The sequence below is a fragment of the Echinops telfairi genome, unplaced genomic scaffold (assembly GCF_000313985.2).
Source record: "Echinops telfairi isolate 266 unplaced genomic scaffold, ASM31398v2 ScPeMD7_9;HRSCAF=40, whole genome shotgun sequence".
In the NCBI taxonomy this organism is placed as follows: Eukaryota; Metazoa; Chordata; class Mammalia; order Afrosoricida; family Tenrecidae; genus Echinops; species Echinops telfairi.
The window spans coordinates 19,830,703-19,850,203 of record NW_022103906.1 but is presented as its reverse complement, the minus strand read 5'-3'; the positions used below and the strand labels follow the sequence as shown (position 1 = coordinate 19,850,203).

The 19,501-nt window shown below is 40.7% G+C and overlaps 1 protein-coding gene across 1 annotated transcript in view; it reads left to right on the top strand.

Moving 5' to 3' along the window:
* Positions 1-19,273, top strand: part of CDCA2 (cell division cycle associated 2) — a 48,504-nt gene extending 29,231 nt beyond the window's left edge. Inside the window, exons 9-15 of the mRNA XM_013005897.2 lie at positions 1,055-1,136; positions 1,830-2,062; positions 8,230-8,305; positions 9,316-9,395; positions 10,263-10,397; positions 15,282-15,447; positions 17,985-19,273. Coding sequence (XP_012861351.1) covers positions 1,055-1,136; positions 1,830-2,062; positions 8,230-8,305; positions 9,316-9,395; positions 10,263-10,397; positions 15,282-15,447; positions 17,985-19,111 — 1,899 coding nt within the window. The 3' untranslated portion in view covers positions 19,112-19,273. The remainder of the gene's footprint in view (positions 1-1,054; positions 1,137-1,829; positions 2,063-8,229; positions 8,306-9,315; positions 9,396-10,262; positions 10,398-15,281; positions 15,448-17,984) is intronic.
* Positions 19,274-19,501: the final 228 nt, after the last annotated feature.

Genomic DNA, 19,501 nt, shown 5'->3' with positions numbered 1-19,501 from the left:
GCTATTGGGAAAGTAAAGGTGTTACAATACCTGTCCTTGAAAATTCAAAATTGGCATTTTAATTTTTATATATTTCCTCTACAAGCCGAAAGGTTTATTAGCGAGTACCACCTTGCAAAGGGGCGGGGTGGGGTGGTCACGGAGGAACCTAAGGCAGACGTCATGTCATCACACAAGGGGAAGGGAGAGGCTTTGAGGGCATTTTGGTGGCGAGGACATGTTGATTCATGAAAAGAGGTAGAGAATCTGAATTGAATCCATATGGGTGGGATTATGGTAATTGAGTACATAGGCAAGTGATGTTCAAAATGGGAACTGTGGCAAAGGCTTCTGGGTGGCATATCCTCCAGTTTCTCAGCTTCGAGTGCTCTGCCTGGGTGCTGTTTGCTTTTGGGTTCAACTTGAGTTTACAGGCATCTAGTCTCCTCTTGTTCCATTCCGAGGTGGCCAAATGCTAATTGCATTTGCAAGGTGGTGTCTCAACATCTAATGTCCTCTGTAAAACCTGAGGAGCCCTGGTTGTGTAGTGATTATGAGTTGGGCTGCTAACTGCAAGGTCAGCAGTTCAAAACCCCCAGCCACTTCTTGGGAGAACCAACAGAGCTTTCAGTTTCAGAAACTCACAGGGGCAGTTCCACCTGTCCTATAGAGCCGTTATGAGACAGCAGCTACTCAGTGATAGTGAGTTGAGTTGTCAACCCTGAAGCCAAGTAAGTAAGAGGCATGGCAGCAGAAGCAAAAGACACAAGGCCATCTGAAGCCAGATGCGATTTTGGTCCACACAGCCAGTCAGGCCTTTTTTTGTTCTTCTGATCGCATGAGTGTACAAGATGGTCACCCTCAATCCCAGCTGCCTAGACTTGAATTGTTCTTGCTGTGGCATTCCTGAGACCTATAAACACACTGGGGCACAGCTGTAGCCGAGCGAGAGGGTTGGGGCCATGACAGCATGGGAGCAGCCCAGGGAACACTGAGAGCCAGGTCTCAAAGTTGGCATTTTTAATGAATATATGTATGTGCGTGTGTAAATATCCATTGATATTTCTATTGCTAGGATCGCTCTGACAACTGTGGTGATGGGATTCATCCAAGCATAATCTCAAATTTTGGAAACTATTGCAAAGAACAAAAAACAGGTAAGAAGTTTAGTTTTTCTTTTAATGTTGAGCATATTATTTCTTGCTTAAAAAGAAATCCAGCAGTTACAGCTGGTATTATCTGCTCATGCCTTGATGCAAATTATTTGAGGATAGAGATCATTTGGGAAGGGTAGGCTCTCTTCAGAGAACCCTCATATTTAACCTTCCGAAAGCAATGGCTTCCATCAGGAGTCCCAGAATTGGTCTCTTCACTTCATCTGTCTGGTTTTGCTTATGAGTGGAACTTGTTAAGGAAATTCATGTGTCAATTTTGAAAACTTTCAAAATATTTAAGTGGAATTTAGTTTAAAATCTCAATTTATCGAGGCGATTCTGACTACTAATGGCCCTTTTTGTGTCAGAATAGAACTGTGTTCCATAGGACTTTCAGTGGCTGCCTTTTCGGGAGAGGGGGCCTTTTCCCAGCTGCTTGTGGGCGGACGCAAACCCTCAGCCTTTCAGTTTGTTGCTGTGAACTTAACTGTTTATAACACAGAGAATCTCTCAAAATAGATTTCCAGGATTTAACTAGAAATATTTCATTGCTTATCTTTTCTGCCTTTAGTTTTATAAGTAACATCTACCTTTTTTACTATATAAATAAGACCAGAATCTAATCTTATTTTAAGATTCTACTATATACTTTTTACACTGCATAAGCGTTCTTGTCGTCCCATTCATTATCCACAGTTGACCAGCAAAACCTTAAAGTCCCGGCCTTTCCACATGTGAGGAAGAGAGTCACTTTTGGAGAGGACCTGAGTCCTGAAGTGTTTGATGAGTCCCTGCCAGCAAACACTCCAGTGCGAAAAGGAGAAGCACCGCTTAGCAGAAGGGATTTTCCTCGGGCCGGTCCTCTGCAACTCAACTACTCGCCCGAGCGGGTGTCTCCACCAAATTTTGATGACAAGGGAGAGAATCTTGTAAGTGTGGAAAATGTTGGGGGAAACTTATTTTCATCAGGCTCCCCCTATTTTGTGTGAGCAATGATTATGCTTTGAACTCTTAAAATGATGTTCTGTGGTAGAGCTGAATAGGTTTTTATTATTTTACCCTTATTTATGAACACTGCTTCCATGAATCCTTCTCCATAGTGGACGGAGCCCAGTGGTTGACTGTGAGGTGCAGCATTGTTTTACGTATTATCATGAGACACGACTGAGCACAAACTGTGGCGCACCATGAATGATTAGGTGTACTCCGATTTCAGAGAGGTTAGATTGAAAGAGTCACCATTTCAAATGAAATACTATGTACTATAGTTAGCCCCAACCCCAGTGATGATTTTCTACCATTGGAATTATGATATAAAAATAGATGAGCATTTGTGTACTTTTTGCTACATAGTCCTAAATTATCACCCAGAAAGTTTGTATTAATTTGAACTCCCTGAGGTACAAATTATTTTGTCATAGCTTTGTGAACTAAAAGATATTTTTAGAGTTTAATAGAAGAAAAGTGATTAGAAAAATTTCAGTGAGATGTAATCATTTTACAATATGGTGATAATGCCATTTGGATTTTTCTCGAGAGTTGCCTATTTATGTTCCTTTTCATTGTCTCTTCAGTTGGATGTGTGTGAATAAAATTACCACTTACAGAAAAAATGTAGTCATCTTACCAAACTCACTGCTGTGGAGTCAGTGCTAACTCCCAGTGACCCTCTAGGACGAGGAGAACTGCCCCTATGAGTTGCTAAGACAGTAACTGTTGACAGGAGCCCCATCTTTCTCCCTGGGAGCGGCTGGTGTTTTCCACTGCCGACCTTGCGGATTGCCGTCCAATGTATAACCCCTACGCCACCAGGGCTCCTGTAGATAAAACTTAGGTGGTCTCATTTATTCTTTCCTGGTATCCAAGTTTTATCTACAAGAGACCTTTCTCAAGACTTGAGCCTCAGGCATAGGGCAGTAATCCTTGAAAGAGGGTCACAAAGAAAGTGAGCCTTAGAATGGCTGCAGCACCTGTAGGGGAGCCCAGGGAGAACCTGTGTCCTCCCTGAGTTGAGGAGATGGGCTTAGTCGTGTAGGGGAGCCTTGGAGACTAGGGTGCACAGGGCAGACATCAAGAGGAGAGGGCGCACAGAGCAAGCTCTGGAGAGCCCCTGGAGGCGTCAGCTGAGTGCCGACGAGTATGTATACTGTATGAACTCTCCAAGGTTCCATCCAGAAGGAACCCCCAATGGAACAGAAGCAACCATCCTAGAGCTGATGGGCAAGGAGAGTTCCTCTCAGCTAGAGTAGGAAGACTTTACAGTTCCGAGTCCTTAAAAGAGCACTGCCTTGCTCCACTTTAAAACCCATGGGGAAAACCAGGCTCCCTGCTCTTGTAAAGAGTGACAGTCCCAGAAACCTGCAGTGGCCGTTCTGCCCTCTCCTGTAACGGTCGCGGTGACCTTGACAAGCTGGTTGACACAGTGGCTGTGACAGTGGGCTCACACATCAGCGCAATTGTGCGGTGGTCCAGGACCGGCGGTGCTTCAGTCTGACGTCCATGCGGTTGCTCTGCATGGGAACTGACTCCATGGCACCTGACAACAACATGAGTTGATGGCGGTGAGTTTGAGGAAACAAAATCAAACCCTTTGCCCTCAAGTTGTTTCCAATTCACAGTGACCCCACCCCATAGAGCAGAGGAGAATGGGGCCATCATAGCGTTTCCAAGACTGTGATCTGTACATACACATATTGCCACATCTTTATCCCACCCAGCAGCTGGTGGATTAAAATTGCCAAACTTGCAGTTAGCAACCAAGCGTTTTAACCACTGCCCCACTGGGATTCCTGTTGCCTCACTAAACCAAACCTTCTGTCACCGAATTGATTTCAGTCAAGCCTAGTGACCCTAGATTTCCAAGACCGTGAATCCTATTGGATTAGACAGCCTTTTGCCCATGAAGCAGCCATGTCAACTTTATGGTTAGCCCACCAATCCTGCCCTGGTCCTGCCTAACAAAGCTTAGAAGGTGTTCTTGAAAGTATCAAACATATAGGGAAGTAACTAAGTGCATTGGAAGAGCAAAACTCAGAATATTTACAAGAATACAAAAGGATCCAGCGACATAAGTAAAATTTAGAATATGTGGCTGCCAGTTAATTAAAAATTGCCAGGTGTGCAAATGAGAAGGGGAAATTACCCAGTAGGAAAAAGATCTAGAAGTGACACACACTCATCATAAAATTTGTAAATAAAGGCATTTTAAAAGTTGTAACTATTCCATATGTCCAAGAAGGGAAAGACAACATGGACGATAAAGACCTAAGTTGAACTCTATATGTAAAAATTATAATCTCTGAGAGGAAACAAACATTGAGTGGGGTTAGCAGTAGATTAGTGAAGACCATACAAATTATTCTAACTGAAACACAAAGAAAATGGAATAGAAAGATCAGCGTACCAGTGAGCTGGGACCTCCTTAGGTGACATAGTATTTGTGTAATCAGTGTTCCCCAAAAATGAAGATAAAGCGGGAAGAATTATCTATATTCTCCCCCCAAAAGCCAGAAAAATTTCTTAATTCGATGGAAATTATAAACCTACAGATACTAGACTTTAACACACTCCAAGCACAAAGAACCATGATGAACAATGAAGATACTAAGATGCATGTTAATGAACTTTAAAATTAATGATCAAGAAAATCCTTAGAGCAGCCAAGGAACATACACATGTAACATACCGAAGTGTAAATCTATAAAAACTACAGCATACTTCTCATCAAACACCGTACAAGTCCGGCAAGAGTACTGCGAGATAGTAAATTACTGCTGATCCACAACTCTACTCACTGAAAGGGTCTTTAAGAACAAAGACAGAGCAAAGACTTTTATACAAAAGCTGAGCAAATTTCATCACCACAGCATATTTATAGTATGAGGGATGTTAAGGGAAGTTGTTGGGTTTTTTGTTGTGTGTTTTTTTTCCAGCAAAAGGAAAATAATTCCAGGTGAAATCTACATCTGTGCAAAGAAATGAAGAGCTCTTTTTAATATACTAAATGTGGGTAAATCTCATAGACCATTTGTTCTTATTTTTAACCTTTTAAGAAAGCATTAGTTAAAAGAGAAAATTAACAACAATGGGTTAGTGTTAGGGCTTATAATGTGTAGGTGTAAAATATACTGGCATAAAATATGAGGGTAAGTCAAAAAGTATTGCCGCTTGGATTGCATTTTGCACCCGCATAGGTTTATTTCAAATGGAATACTTATTTTAAAATGTCTTCGCAATCAGTGGATGGCTGCAGACGAGTTCTGTCAGGACACACTTGTCGTAGTCTGCGGAAACTCAAAACCCCCCTTGCTGCTGTCTGTTGCCATCGCCACCCTGCAGAACAGACCAACGCTTCGTCCCACAGAGCGGGTGGTGATTCCACACTGCCGACCTTGCCAGTAGCAGTCCAGTGTGTAATCCGCTGGCTCTCAGCCTGTGGGTCACCACCCCTTTGGGGGTCGAACGACTCTTTCACAGGGGTGGCCCGATTCATAACAGCAAAATGGCAGTTATGAAGTAGCAACGAAAATAACTTTATGGTTGGGGGGATCACCACAACAGGAGGAACTGTATTAAAGGGTTGTGGCAATAGGAAGGTTGAGAACCATTGCACTATAGCATCAGGGCCTCGTGAATCTTGCCAGGGTGCCTTAAAAATCCCATCAAAACTGGCTTGTAAAGGAATCCATGAGACCAGTTAGATCCAAGGCACAGAGTTCAGCTGTTGGGGATTCTGAAGGGTCAAGCTCCCTTTAGAAGGACACCACGCTTAGTAAAGTACAGGGTCACCACAGGGAAGGGAACCTTCAACGAAATGGATGGACGGCTCAACGAAATGGATGGACGACAGTGGCTGCAGCAATGGTATCACAAATCACTTAGTGAGGCTGTCCTGCAGACCTCAGTGCTTTGTTCTGTTGTTCCCAAGTTCACTGCTAGAGCTGACTTGGTGGCACCTAGCAACACCAATCGTGATAGGTGTTCTTAAAGGGTGCAGGATAAGCACAAAGCTTATTAGGAAGATTTTCTTTTAGAAAATTGAAAGCTGCATTGGTGAGGAAAAGTTCAGAACAATTAATGGCAAGATTTATTTTTCTATCAAGGTAATGCACATTTGCTCATTCTCTGAACACAAACAAGGGCTATTCTATGAGAAGTTCATTGGGAAACTACCCTATCCACCCTAAAGTCCTCATTTTTCCATGTCAGACTTAATTCTTTTTCCCACCAAAATTCCAAAGAACATTTAAAAGGAACACAATTTGAGTCCCTCAAGGATGTCAGAAGTGCTGTTTTGATTTGGCGTGAATTGCCAAGTGCAGAATCTGTCAGGGAAGGGATACAGAGTGATGGAAACACTGCCTTTGGAAGCACATAGGCCTAGATGGAGGCTGTGTCTGGAAAGATTCGTTTCACATCTAGTGTTTTTGTTTCATACAGGTTCCCATGATTTCATAGTGATCCTATCTTGTGACTTGTCAGAAAAGAGAAAGGAGTTAGGTTGTTGCCTGGTTCTTCACCTTGACAGAGCGGTAGAAACCACAGATAAATAAACCACAGAGCAACCACTAGGAAGCAATAAACAAAAGTGGGATACAGCGAAAACAGTGCTTAGAGGGAATTTTAAGACAACAAATGCTCATATCAAAATGGTAGAAAACGTCTGAAATCGATGGTCTCAGCTTCCACTTAACACTAGGAGAAAAAATCATCAAATCAGAGCTAAAGTAGAACTAAGGAAATAGTAAAGATAAATGGATGGCTGGAAAATAGAAAAAAACGAGAAAAAGCATTGAAATTGAAGTTTGTCCTTTGAGGGGAAAATTAATAAATATCAAGCTGATGAGGGAAAAAGACTGATATGTTTTCAGGATAATAGGGAAGACTATGAACAACATTCTATCAATAATTAACCATCTCACATCAACAAATGGAGCCCCTCGGAGAACCTGGATGCATTCTTTCAGGCACAAACCTAGAAGAAGAGCTGAATTCAGAAGGGCCTGTATCACACTGTAGCAGCAAAAGAAATTTACATTGTAATTACAAGTCTTCCCACAATATATTGTAAGAACAAAACTCTGTGTCAAGATATTGTTACTGGTGAATTCTACCAAATATGCAAGGAAGATAATAGTACTTCTTCTATGTAAAACCTCTCTCAAAACAATTGAGGAGATGGGCTACATCCCAATTCAGTTTTATGTCAACATTAACCTGATTTGCCCTATCAACGAGACAGACATCACCAAAAATTTCACATGAAAATTCTTGGCAAAATTTAACTGTTAGAATATAATACATCGTGACCGGAAGAAATTTATTCCAAGCAGGGACTGTAAGGTTGGTTTAACCTTTGAAAAACAATCGGCGTAATGAAGAAAAAACCCCGTGATGATGACAGTAGATGTCGACAAATCCAACATCCATTTCTGAGAAAGACTCAGCAAACTGGTGGTAAAGCAGTTCCTTCGACCGGATAGACCGAGTATCAGAGGTGGTGGGGGACAGCTGTTCTCAAGTTGATGCCTACCCACTCGTGTTTGGGGTAGGACTGTGCCCCGCAGACTCTTCCTGGCCACCACTTTTCAGAAGCACCTTGTCAGGCCTTGATCCCTAGGTGTCTGTGGGAGATTCAAGCTGCCAGACTTTCAGTTAGTCACCGGGTGCCCACCATTTTAGCACTCCTATGGAAGACACAAGATTTGGTATTTTTGTTTATATTGACATTTTACCTTGGGCTCTCAGGTATGTTTATTCATGGATTTTCGTATTTGCTTGAAAGGAGTTAGGACTTGGAATCTTAAATCACTAAAGGAACTTCGTGGTTTGTTACTGCTTCATTCATTGATGTATTTATTTTTGTGTGGGTACATTGCCTTTATTAAACATGGCTTTATTATAAAGATGGTAAGTATTGTGACATATGGGAGTACTTATATCTGATATCTTTATCAATGATTTTTTTTCCTCCCCATCTTCATGGCTTATTACAGTCTTCCTACCAAAGTAAATAATTTTTCTGTAGTAAATGCTTTGTTTACATATTTACTAAATTTAAGGACTTATGTTTCTTTCCCTTCTCTTCTGTGTTTAGGAAAACATAGAACCACTTCCTGCATCGTTTGGGGTTCTCAGTCCTAGTAAATCTTCAGTCTCTGAGACTCCTTCAGGTACTGTTATCTTTTCATTGCACGTGCCACTTTCAGTGGATGTATATACGGAACTTAATCTCATTTTTCACTTTTATTATAGCAATGCATAAGTCTTTTAAAAGTCAAACCATGTAGAAATGCTTAAGAAGTCTCATATCCATCCTTGCCTTGTCACTTTCAGACGTCCTTAAAGGCACCCCCATTTTCCAAGTTACTATATAAGTTCTAGAGGTGCCCACCTAATGTCTAACCGCCAACATGAAGCTCTGTTTTACAGTTTCCACAATCAAAGTGGCGTGGAATATAAGGTGTTTTTTTTTTTTTATATCTGAAATAGCTCACCAACATTAGCATGGCAATTTTGGCACGAGTACTTACCAAGGTCTGAGATTTTTTTATGATCTTGATTTTTCTCTACTCTCTTGATGAACCAAGGCGTGATTGGCATGCGTCATGGGAGAAGCTCAGGATAGGAATCATTTCTAATGTCTGTGAAATCCTTTAATAGCTTCACATCACCTGTAGGACACAAGCTTAGTAGCATAGAATTCTAGAAATATTTTAAGTTGCAACAGAAATTTGAGTCATGCATAATTTGTCAAGTTCCAAAACCTATAGCCGTAAACACATTATTCTGCTTTTATTTATTAAGCGTGATTAAATTAAAATTTTGCAAAATGCTATAAAATATTTTCAGTCATTTTAATGCCCTTTATTGCCGTTATATAAGATGTAGCTTGGAGTAAATGAGACATCAGTGAAAATATCATGTATTTGTTGTAACATGACTTGTAAGCTGTGAGACCAGCATTGAAATATGTTGTGATTGTGGAGAGTGGTAAACATGTTCATTGTACTTAATCTTGGCTCTCAAAATTGATTCTTCTTGGTAGTTAATTACATATGTTTTGGTGTGATATGAAAAGCAAAGGTGGATATCCAAAAAGTACCTAGTGTATCCCAAAACATGATGCATCTTAGAAGTGTTTGGTTAGCTGCCTGACTTTTGCCTGTCTCTTTCCTGTCAGGCACGGATACCTCCAATCTCCAGGAGACTGTGTCTTCCCACGATGTTGGCAGAATCACAAGGGCCGCTAACAGAAGAAGTGTATGTATTTGACACAATGTATCTATTTTGAAGTAATGTAATGTGCTTTTCTATTTTCATCATCAAATAATAGGTAAAGTCTTGGTTTGATCAATGCAATTAAAAATGATTACTTTATTCTACCTGGCATGTAACCCATGATAATGGCATTTTCTGGATTTGATTTGTTTAATTCTATTAGAAAACAATTTCCATAACATATAACAGTAATAAAGTTTGTATTGATATGAAGATAATTTGTTTGAAAAATGTGTTGAGGACGGATATCTTTTATTTCAAAGTGAGGTTCAGATTAGAGAATGTCATTGTAGATCAGGGCATAATTAGCAGAGGGTATTTATCTGTTTTCAACACTAGGTTTCAACTGCTTTCAATATAAATGAAAGTTCCTATTAAATGCAGGTGTTCTGTTACTTAATTAGATAAAATCGAATTTTGTGTGTTGCATCATCGCGCACAAATACACAAATATATATTATACAGTCATAGCATTTTTAACTAGTTTGGTTGGGTGGCAATCCCAGATTTCAAACTTAGATCATCTAATCAGTTATCAGCAAATAGATGCCAAGTTGTAAATGCCTTATAATTGCTTGGTCAATAAATAAGTCAACTAATTTGTAGGTTGATCTTTTGTAATATAATTGGTAAAATAGACATGCTTCTAGATCCATTATTTTTCAAAGGTCAGAACTTGGTAATGACCATTCCTTCATGTGGAATCAAGTTGCCTAAAATACTTCTAATGGAATTTGTGAGTTAAGAGGAAACGGACTATAAATTGGTTGGAGCAGCGTGGGTGAAAACACAAAATTGAGGGATAGACATTAAACTTAACTGCTTTTACTTTGTATTATATCATTATAGCAATTGACGAGCTTCACAGAGGAGACTATTTGCAATTTAGTTAATACAGAAGCCCAGCATTGTAAAGAAAAAAAAATTATTAGGAGAAAGTCTCAAGAAATTAAGCAAACCAACAGAGCACTTCCTAAAAATCATGTAAGTGTATGTTTTAAAGATATAAGGATAGGAATGGTTCATTTTGTTGTTTGTTTCCTACAACCAGCCTGGTATGTAATAGTTACTTCCAGTAAACGTTGGATCCTTATTTCTGAGTCGCACCTAATCTGATGTAACCTCTTACTCTCAAGATGTAACCTCTTACTCTCAAGGGATCCTCTGATATTTTAGACAGAGCTGAATGTGTGGTCTGCTACTGTTTGGACTGCTCTTCTGCCAGTCTGATTCGTTTCCTTCACCTGATAACTTGCTGACTCATGCTCACCACTTCAAGGCCACCATCCGCGATAACCAGACCAACTCCTGGAAACAATTCCTTGACCCACTTCACTGCAATAATCTGGGCCTCCATTTCCACCTACTCATTTCCTCTGCCATGCCAGGCAGTGTTACTGCCCCGCCCCTCCCATTCCCAGACGGAGACTGCTACCCACCCAGCTTTCTCACTCTTTTCCTCATGGTTTGTTGTGATCATCTGTGGCCCCAACATTCACTCTCAGATCTTTAAGACCAAGGTATGTCGATTCATAGCCACAAGACACTGTCTTTCTAATCCAGAAAGAGCCCTTTCAAGTCACATCCTACCTGTGATTAATGGTGAAAGATCCTCTTCCTGAAAAGAAAAGAGACAAATTAACATATATATGTGTTATATATATATCCATTTAAATTATTGCATTAAAAATGGGTTTCTTCATGTGCTGACTTAAAAAACACTAAAACTGTGAAGAATGTACCCTTGTTTTTTCATATATAAAATCAGTGACCAGAAAGTTCAAGAAGTGTTGAGTTTTTAAATTTTGCTCCCACTCCTCCCAGGTTGATTTAATGAAAGAAATAGGTTTAGAGTAGCAAAGAGGAGAAAGGGAATGAGATGGGGTATTAAGCAACAGACGACAGCCTTCAATGAGTTTCTGGAAGACAAAGCAGATGGGAGCATGTTGACAGATAAAAGAGGTGGAAAGATTTACAGCTCAGAATGTGCTAGGAGGGAGCTAAGAGGAGCTGGGAACCGCCAGCCTGCTGACAGGAATCCCAGGAGGCTCTGGGCCCGAATTGGCAGGTACAATGGATGGTGAGAGTGAGAAGTGGTCCTGAAAAACAGAGATTAATCGAAGCCCTGTATATGGAACATTTTGCACCAGTTGGCACCCCTTCCCCCTCTCCTACCCTGATGCTGAGAACAGATGTTGTCATCTAGGTTAAAGCCTCGTTCTGGCTTTTGGAAAGCCCCACAGCCTGGACAGCAAGCTCTTGTCTGGCAGTGGACACTCCCCTTTCTGCTCTGACTGAGCCGCAGAGTTCCCAGTTACCGTGTTCTGGCAGGGCTGAGACGGAGCTGAATGCAGAGGAAATCCACCCCGACCTGTCTAATCTCTGGTACAGGACTAGGATAAGATAGCCAATAGCATGTAAGAGAAAAAGCCAATGTTACCAAGTAGAAAAGCTTACCCTGGAGTGATATTTGGGTGATGTAAGGAAACTTGATAAAATTAAGGATGCAACTGTTTTGTTATGAGCAGACTTAGGGTTTATCTTTGTTACGCTAAGAAGGGAATGCTGCGGAGAAAAAATAATGGGAAGAATATAAAATTTAGTAGTTGAACTGAAGAAAAAAATTCCTACAACGTGGTGGCTCACCCCATATCCCACCCTCCCACAAACACACCAAAAAAAAAAGATTGAAAATATATAGGAAATTTCATAAGGGTCTCAGAGAAAGGAGACAATAAATAGATGTTCGCAAAAATTATTTTAAAGATTTCCCAAAATTGAAGTTATTTTTCATGGTTAGCACATTTTCTATAAACTTCATTATACATCTTTTTCTTTGACGTTCGTGCTTCCATTCATATTTATTGAGTAGCCACATATGTGCCACAGCCTTTGTATAAGATGACAGGGGGAGCCTCTTCGAGGAAGGATTTTTAAAATCCTGTTTAAGGGTTTTTTTCCTTTAATATCCATGAATGAGAAAACTGTTCTAGATGGATATGATGACATTGACCAAACCGAACCAAAAACCCCATTCACGACTGTCACGTCTGTTCTGACTCAGTGATATGCGACAGAGCAGATGCGTTTCCAAGGCTGTCGATCTTTATAGAAGCAGACGGCTTCATCTTTCTGGAGTGGCTGTTGAATCTCGTGGTTAGCAGCTGAGCGCTTTTACCACTGTGTCACTAGGGCAGCGGTTCTCAACCTGTGGGTCGCGGCCCCTTTGGGAGGGCGAACGATCCTTTTACAAGAGTTGCCCCATTTATCACAGTAGCAAAATGACAGTTATGAAGTAGCAACAAAAATAATGTTATGGTTGGCTGGGAGTAACCACCACATGAGGAACTGTGTTAAAGGTTCACGGGTTAGGAAGGTTGGGAACCTAGCTAACACAGAACCACTGCCTTAGAGCGTCTTCAAAACATTTCTCATGTTAGCTTACTGATCTTCACAGCAGCTTTAGGAGGCAATGTTACTCCCATTTTACAGCGTGTACAATGCGTGGTAACTTGCCTAAGATAATGAAGCAGCTAAGTAGGAGAGATAACATTTGAACTCAAGGAATTCCCAACCAAAGTCTGTATTTTTTTTAACTCGTCTATGAATACCAAATGATAGATTTTCTTTTTCTCTTATATTTCCACATCCATTGACTAAGTCAGCATTTTCCAGGCTGTTCCATGAAAAACATTTCATGGAAAAATAATTATGTAGCCCAGCATTTCTCTACTGTGTATACAGATTATTTACACTGAGGACTTCTCAGAGATTTAATGTTGTATGTATACTGTAAATTATCAAGAGGATCATTCATCTTGTATAGTCTAAAATTACTTTCCCATGGAATTTTGTTTTGCTTTAGAAAATACAGCGAGCTCAGGAAACATAGTTCTGTGCCCCTTCTGTCATCTTGAATGTCATTCATTAACCACTGTTAGTTTCACTCAGCTCTTCCATATTGTCACCCACATGAGCCACTTTTGTTGTAAGACCAACTGTAGTTCATTCCATGAACCAATGAGCTTTCAATTTTAAGGTTCACACTTATTGCATACAAGTATCCACTTGGCCAAACCCTTGTCAGGAATCTTCTACTTGTGTTTGATAAAACTCATTTACACCTATTTTTAAAATTTTAAACATACATATAACAACTAGCCAATTCTACATTTTCCGGGTATACAATTTATGGCATCATTTTTGTTAAGCATTTCTATGCAACCATCACCAGAATTCCTGATGTCCGAATCAAAAACTCAAGCCGTCTGAAACAATGGCTCCCGCTTTCCTCTCCTCGCCACCCCTCATAAGCACTGTGACCCTTAGATCTCTCTGTATTCGCCTCTCCCTCTTAGTTCACGTAAATAATACCATGTAAATCTTCCCTTTTGTGATTGACAGGCTCTCCCGTGGCTCTGTCACGTAAGCACTTGGACTGCTAACCAGCAGGTTGGTGGTTCCATACCACCAGCAGGTCCGTGGGGAAGTGAGACTGCTCCTGTAACGATGACACCCTTGGAGACCCGATGTACTCTGGTCCTGCTCAGCTCGATGGTTCTGTGATCGACTGACTTCACTCAACATAGTGTTTATATCGGGACTTCATTTCTCTTTATGGCCGAACAGTATTCCGTTTCCTCTAGGTTCTGTTTTGTTAACCATCCATCCTCTGATAGACGCTGAGCTTGTTTTGACCTTTCTGCAGCGTGGTGCTGCATGGAGCGTTAGTGTGCGTGTGTCATGGCCTCGCTGCTGACTTCCCTCTTCTCTTGTTCGTTCTTCTCTCCACAGTAAGTGAAATCCGCTGTGTACTTAATCTACACGTGAAGGTGTAAATGGCAGTGCATTTGGAGTTGGATTTTTGTTTCCTTCCAACTTTCTCCCTTGGTTCAAGTTACTCAACAACTCTTTTCCTTCCGAACTTTGTTGTTGGGCAAACACTACCCCTTTGGTCTCCGTGGCGGATTGTTCCAAGGAGCACGTTCCTCCTGGTGTTACTTTTCATTTTGTTGACCTTTCTGTGATTGGCTGGAAAGTGATATTTTGGAGTGGGTTCAGTTGCAGATGTTAGGGTGTTTATTTAACTGCTGCTTATTTTTTCATGTATTTTAGTGAATTTACATGTATGGAACTACTGAAAGTTACCCTGTAGTTTTTGGTAAACTATTCTGTTTCATGAATGTGAATTTTGTTTTACATTTTTCTCCCACTCTGTCCAGGACTTTCTATTGGTGACTCCCAACAGGACAATCTGTAGTGGTAGCTGGACAGACATTATCTACTTATTCTGTTGGCGACGTAAAAAAAATTTTGTTTGTTTAAATCACCTCAGCTAATTTTGTGTTTGCTTCCAAATTTCTACTCATAGCACACTTATTTTTCCTTCAGAGGAGGAGAAAATAATCACATAGCATTCCCTTCTGAAAGATGGCCCTTCTAGGTTAATTTTGAGTCACTATCTCTGTGTCCTGGGTATAACTAGCTCGTTCTGTTTTATGTCTGTCTGACTGTGCACCATCCAATCTTTGTCCTTTATTTAACTGCTGCTTATTTTTTCATGTATTTTAGTGAATTTACATGTGTGGAACTACTGAAAGTTACCCTGTAGTTTTTGGTAAACTATTTTGCTTTATAGTATATATAATTTTGTGCTTGTGTCACCTAGCTTCATCATCCATTCCAGTTTCTTGAATTTTTTAAGGAACAACTAACTAGTTGGGATTTTTTCCTGTGAAAAGGACCTTTAAAAAGAAAAGAAACCAGTGTGATTAATGATTAGAGGTCTCGTAGGAGATGAAGAATTGCACATGGTGTGCCATCTTTCTCAAAACTTATTCTCAAATATGTTTTAATATATTTCCTCAGGTCTGTAAAGGTGGCAGAAGGAAGAAAAAAAAGGGGAAACAGCAGAGTGCGAAGAAGTCTTTATATGGGGAGAGGGAGACTGTGTCTAAGAAACCTCTCCTGAGTCCGATCCCTGAGATCCCGGAGGTGACGCCTGTGGTTCCAGGAGCCCGGAGGAGGTGTGCAGGTGTGCCATCTTTGTTCTGGTATTGACCCTTAATTTCCTCTGTGCTCTGTTTGTTGCCATTTAATCCTCTTCTCCCCTCCCCTCTGTTTCCTTCTCTCTTTATTTTACCCATTCACTATGTAACACGTACACAAGTTAAAAAATAACTTTTCCTCATATTCCCGTGAGAATTTTAGAGAGAAAAACAGAACCCTTTAAGAATGCATTAGGTTCTAACTTTCATGTAACCATAACTCTCTTTAAGACTGCTCAGGCTAGTCTAGCCCACTACCATGGAGTTAATTCTGCCTCATAGTAATCCTGGGGGTCATAGGAGAACCACCGCCCATTGAGTTTCTGAGGTTGTAAATCTTTAGAAGAGATAAAGCTTCGTGTTTGTAAGAATTTGATAGCCACTCTGAATTTCCTTAAAGTAACTTCTTCACAAGAGTTTGTATATGATTTCAGAGGACTCTATTTTCTGTTCATTCTGTTTCCTTTTACTCTATAAAGCGTTTTGTTAAAGTGAATACTATTTGGTGGTCTATCATTAAAGGCCAAAGAGGTGATGCTTAGTGTTAGGTCCATCTTTTGCACATTAGAACAAGAACTTAAGGATGGCACAAGGTGGCACAATTAGGGATCTTCCAGGAATAAAATTTATACTTTGAACTTGACTCTCAAAGTGAGTGTTGTTTTACAGAGAAAATTGAGTCATTTGGGTTTTGGTTAGATAAAGATAGACGTGGAATTGCTTCTAATTTGACATGCATGAGTTTTAAATAAATTCTGCCGAAAATAGTGCTGCACATCCCATTTGGTGTGTTAATTTTATATTGAAGCTTTTAAAGAATAGCTGCCTTTGTCAGTCAGCAGGTATTTAGAGCCTGCATTTTATTGGCGACCTACCTTATAGGATTTATAATAGATTCAAGATGAAATAGGTACATGCCAGTGTAGAGCCTTGGCTTCTACTGAGAGAAGAGAAATTTAAACGAACAGACAAACCAACCATTGCAACAAACACAGCCACACACTCTTCTCCAGCCCCTTGGCACCGACAGTGGCACGACTCTGGGGTGGCTTGAGCAAGGGATCTAATTAAGACCTGCTTATCCTTAAAAAGATTTTTCTAGGTTGTCTTCCTTCCCAGGTGTTACACTTTTTTCCACCTGGCGTTAGAAAATTCTATTATCTAGGGTTTGAAAATGGTTCATTTGAACCCCTGTTGAGTATCTACATTTTAAAAAGATCCTCTGATGATTCTTATTTATATATGAACTATCTATCTGCCATCCTCCCTAAAGCTATAGTGTCTTGAGAATAAAAACTCGTTCTTATATTCCCAAATCCTAAGTTTTTCAAGAGATGTTTGTAGAGGAACTGTTAGTAATTGTCTGTCTTGCGTTGTATTACAGTCTCTTTTGAGAAGCACCCGAGGCAGCTTGTTTAACGCAGTTCTGCTTTTTCCTTTCTCTTTGTCTCTTTGCTTCCCCTCCTTGTTTCTTTTTTCCCCCCGCCTTTAGTATGTAAATGAATGCTATTTTTCATACTATCAATTTTTATATGAAAATTACACATACTTTTAAAAGCTGTATAAAGAGCTCAACTAAAATATTAGTTGGTTGACTTTATCCTTTTTTGATTTTGGGGTCAACTTGTTTTGCATACCTTCCTGGTTTTATTTTAATAGTCATTTGAATGGCCGATCAAAAACTTCATCCAGGGCAGCAAGACAGATAACTTCTCGTAGTATTACAAAGCCTGAATTAATAGACGGTGGTAATATAATGACCTATGTGTTGGACTACTATTTTCAAGGTCAGCAGTTTGAATCCACCAGGTCCTCCCAGGGAGAAAAATGAGGCTTTCTGCTCCCATAAAGATTTACATCCCGGGAAGCCCTTTGCTGGGTCTCGCGGAGTCGGAAGTGACTCAACAGCAGTGGGATGTTTGCTCTGGTTACTGGTCTTATAGACCCCCACTCGTGACTCTCTCACCTGGTGTGCCCGAAACGCATGGTACCATAGGCTGCGCAGGGCGGCACCTCCTCCTGGAGCTTGCCTTTTAGCCAGAGACTGAGAAGGGAAGGGGCTTTTAGAATACTGAAACAAGCAGCTCTGTGGGGGAGTACCGCAGTTTCAGGAGTGCCTGGTGCTTTTTGGCATGCTAGTTGATCTCCTCAGAGACCTCACCTCTACTGAAGGGGAACCATTGATAAAACAGTTTCAGAGACACAATGTTGCCTATTTTCAATACTTCATTTCTTGGGAAAAGGGGAATGTAACAAACTAAATGGCCTTGTGGTATAGGGAGTACATTCCAACAGAGCAAACAATTTATGATATTTTCATTTTCATGGTCTGAGGCTAGATGCTTCCTTAGTTCATGCTTGAATACCTATTTTCTTAACCTGTGAATTGGAGCAGATGCATGAAACATTTCTAAGTCTTGGGATTTTCGCAAACTTTAAACAGAATACAATAGGGCACAATTATGAGCCAGCTCGATTTGCTACAGTTTATTTATTAGATGTGAACTTACTTACATTCCCATAGGTAATGTCAACTCAAAGGGCAACCCTGAGGAAGTGCTGACGCTCCCTCAGTGTCTCATTGAACGGCCCGCAGAAGACCCGGGTTTGCCTCCAGACTTGGCGGAGTGTGATGTGCCTGGATCCTGCAGCCCCTGCGTAAAAAAGACCTTCCTGCCTGGCTGTGCTACTTTTGATCATAATTCAAATATACACACTGTAGAAGTTAAAGAAAATATTCCAAAAGCCAAAAGCCAGTTGGAAAGTGAAAATGAACTTAAAAAAGCTGCGCCTGGGAATGTAAATGATGGTCCTTCGAGTGATCCTGTGACTGAAGAATACGTTGTGTCTCGTTACCCCAGACCGCATTTTACCCTGCAGGCCCAGGAGCTGGGAAACCGTGGTCAGATCTCGAAAATTCCCAAGGATGAGAGCACAGGGCATGGAAAGGGGGGTGACCTCCTCATAGCTGACGAGGAAAAACCTGAATCCAGTCATTTGGTGTCTGACTCACTGAAAGAGGTCTTCAATGAAAATGTGGAAGAATCTAAAGGTCCAAGTGAGGGTCCGGGAAGAAAATCTTCAGGCACAAGTAGTGAAATGACTTGTCAAGAAAGGAAGCAGAGAAGGCGCGCGATGTGTTACCCTAACAGTAAAAGTGCACAATTGGGAGAAGATGGCAGCCACGAACATGCCAGCAGAGTGGGCACCTCTGTAGGAATCACCTTAGAAAATCCTGAACTATGTAAAGAGCTGTCCGATGCCATAGAGCAAACCTTGAAGAGACCCCATGCTGAAACAAAGGTGAGGCGGAGCACCAGGCTACGCAAAGATTTGGAAAACGAAGGACTCATATGGGTTTCACTGCCAGCAGGGTGTCCTGCCCCTTCTACTAATCAAAAAATGAAAAGGAGAACCGTATGTGCATTTGACAACAGAGGGTTTGAACACGCGTCTTCCGGTAAGACCCCAGGCCCCCGGCCCTCCACAGCAGACACAGATAACAGTAAGGGTCGTGCTGCTGGTTCGCTTGAGAGGAGGAGGATGAGCTTTTGTACATCTTCACTTGCAAACGCTAAACCCCCGCTCAACCAGGATGCTGCAGAAAATCCTTTCTCAGCCAGAGGGAAAAAGCCCTCTAACTGGCTGTAAAAGAACTGGACTCACTGAAGAACTAAAGCAATAACTCAGAATAGTTGGCAAGAGAGAAGGTTGCCATCCATGTTTAAGAGAGCCTTTCATTCTTGGTCCTGTTTGTTCAACTTCAGTATTTTAAAGGTTTCGTGTAAATAAAAAATTTTGCATTCAGCCTAATTTTAAGTAGAAATCAGCGAATTTCTTCATCCAAAAAGAAAATATGCTACTAAAATGTTCTTTCTCACTCCCATGGCAAATACCTTATTAGTATTTTGCTAAAAGAAGTTTTTTGTTTGGTATTTACTTAGTACTATTTTTTTATCATTTTATTGGGAATTTTAATTTTCTGTGAATACGTGTTTATAACTGACTCCTTTAGAAAGCCTCTGTTGGGCAAAGCATCTT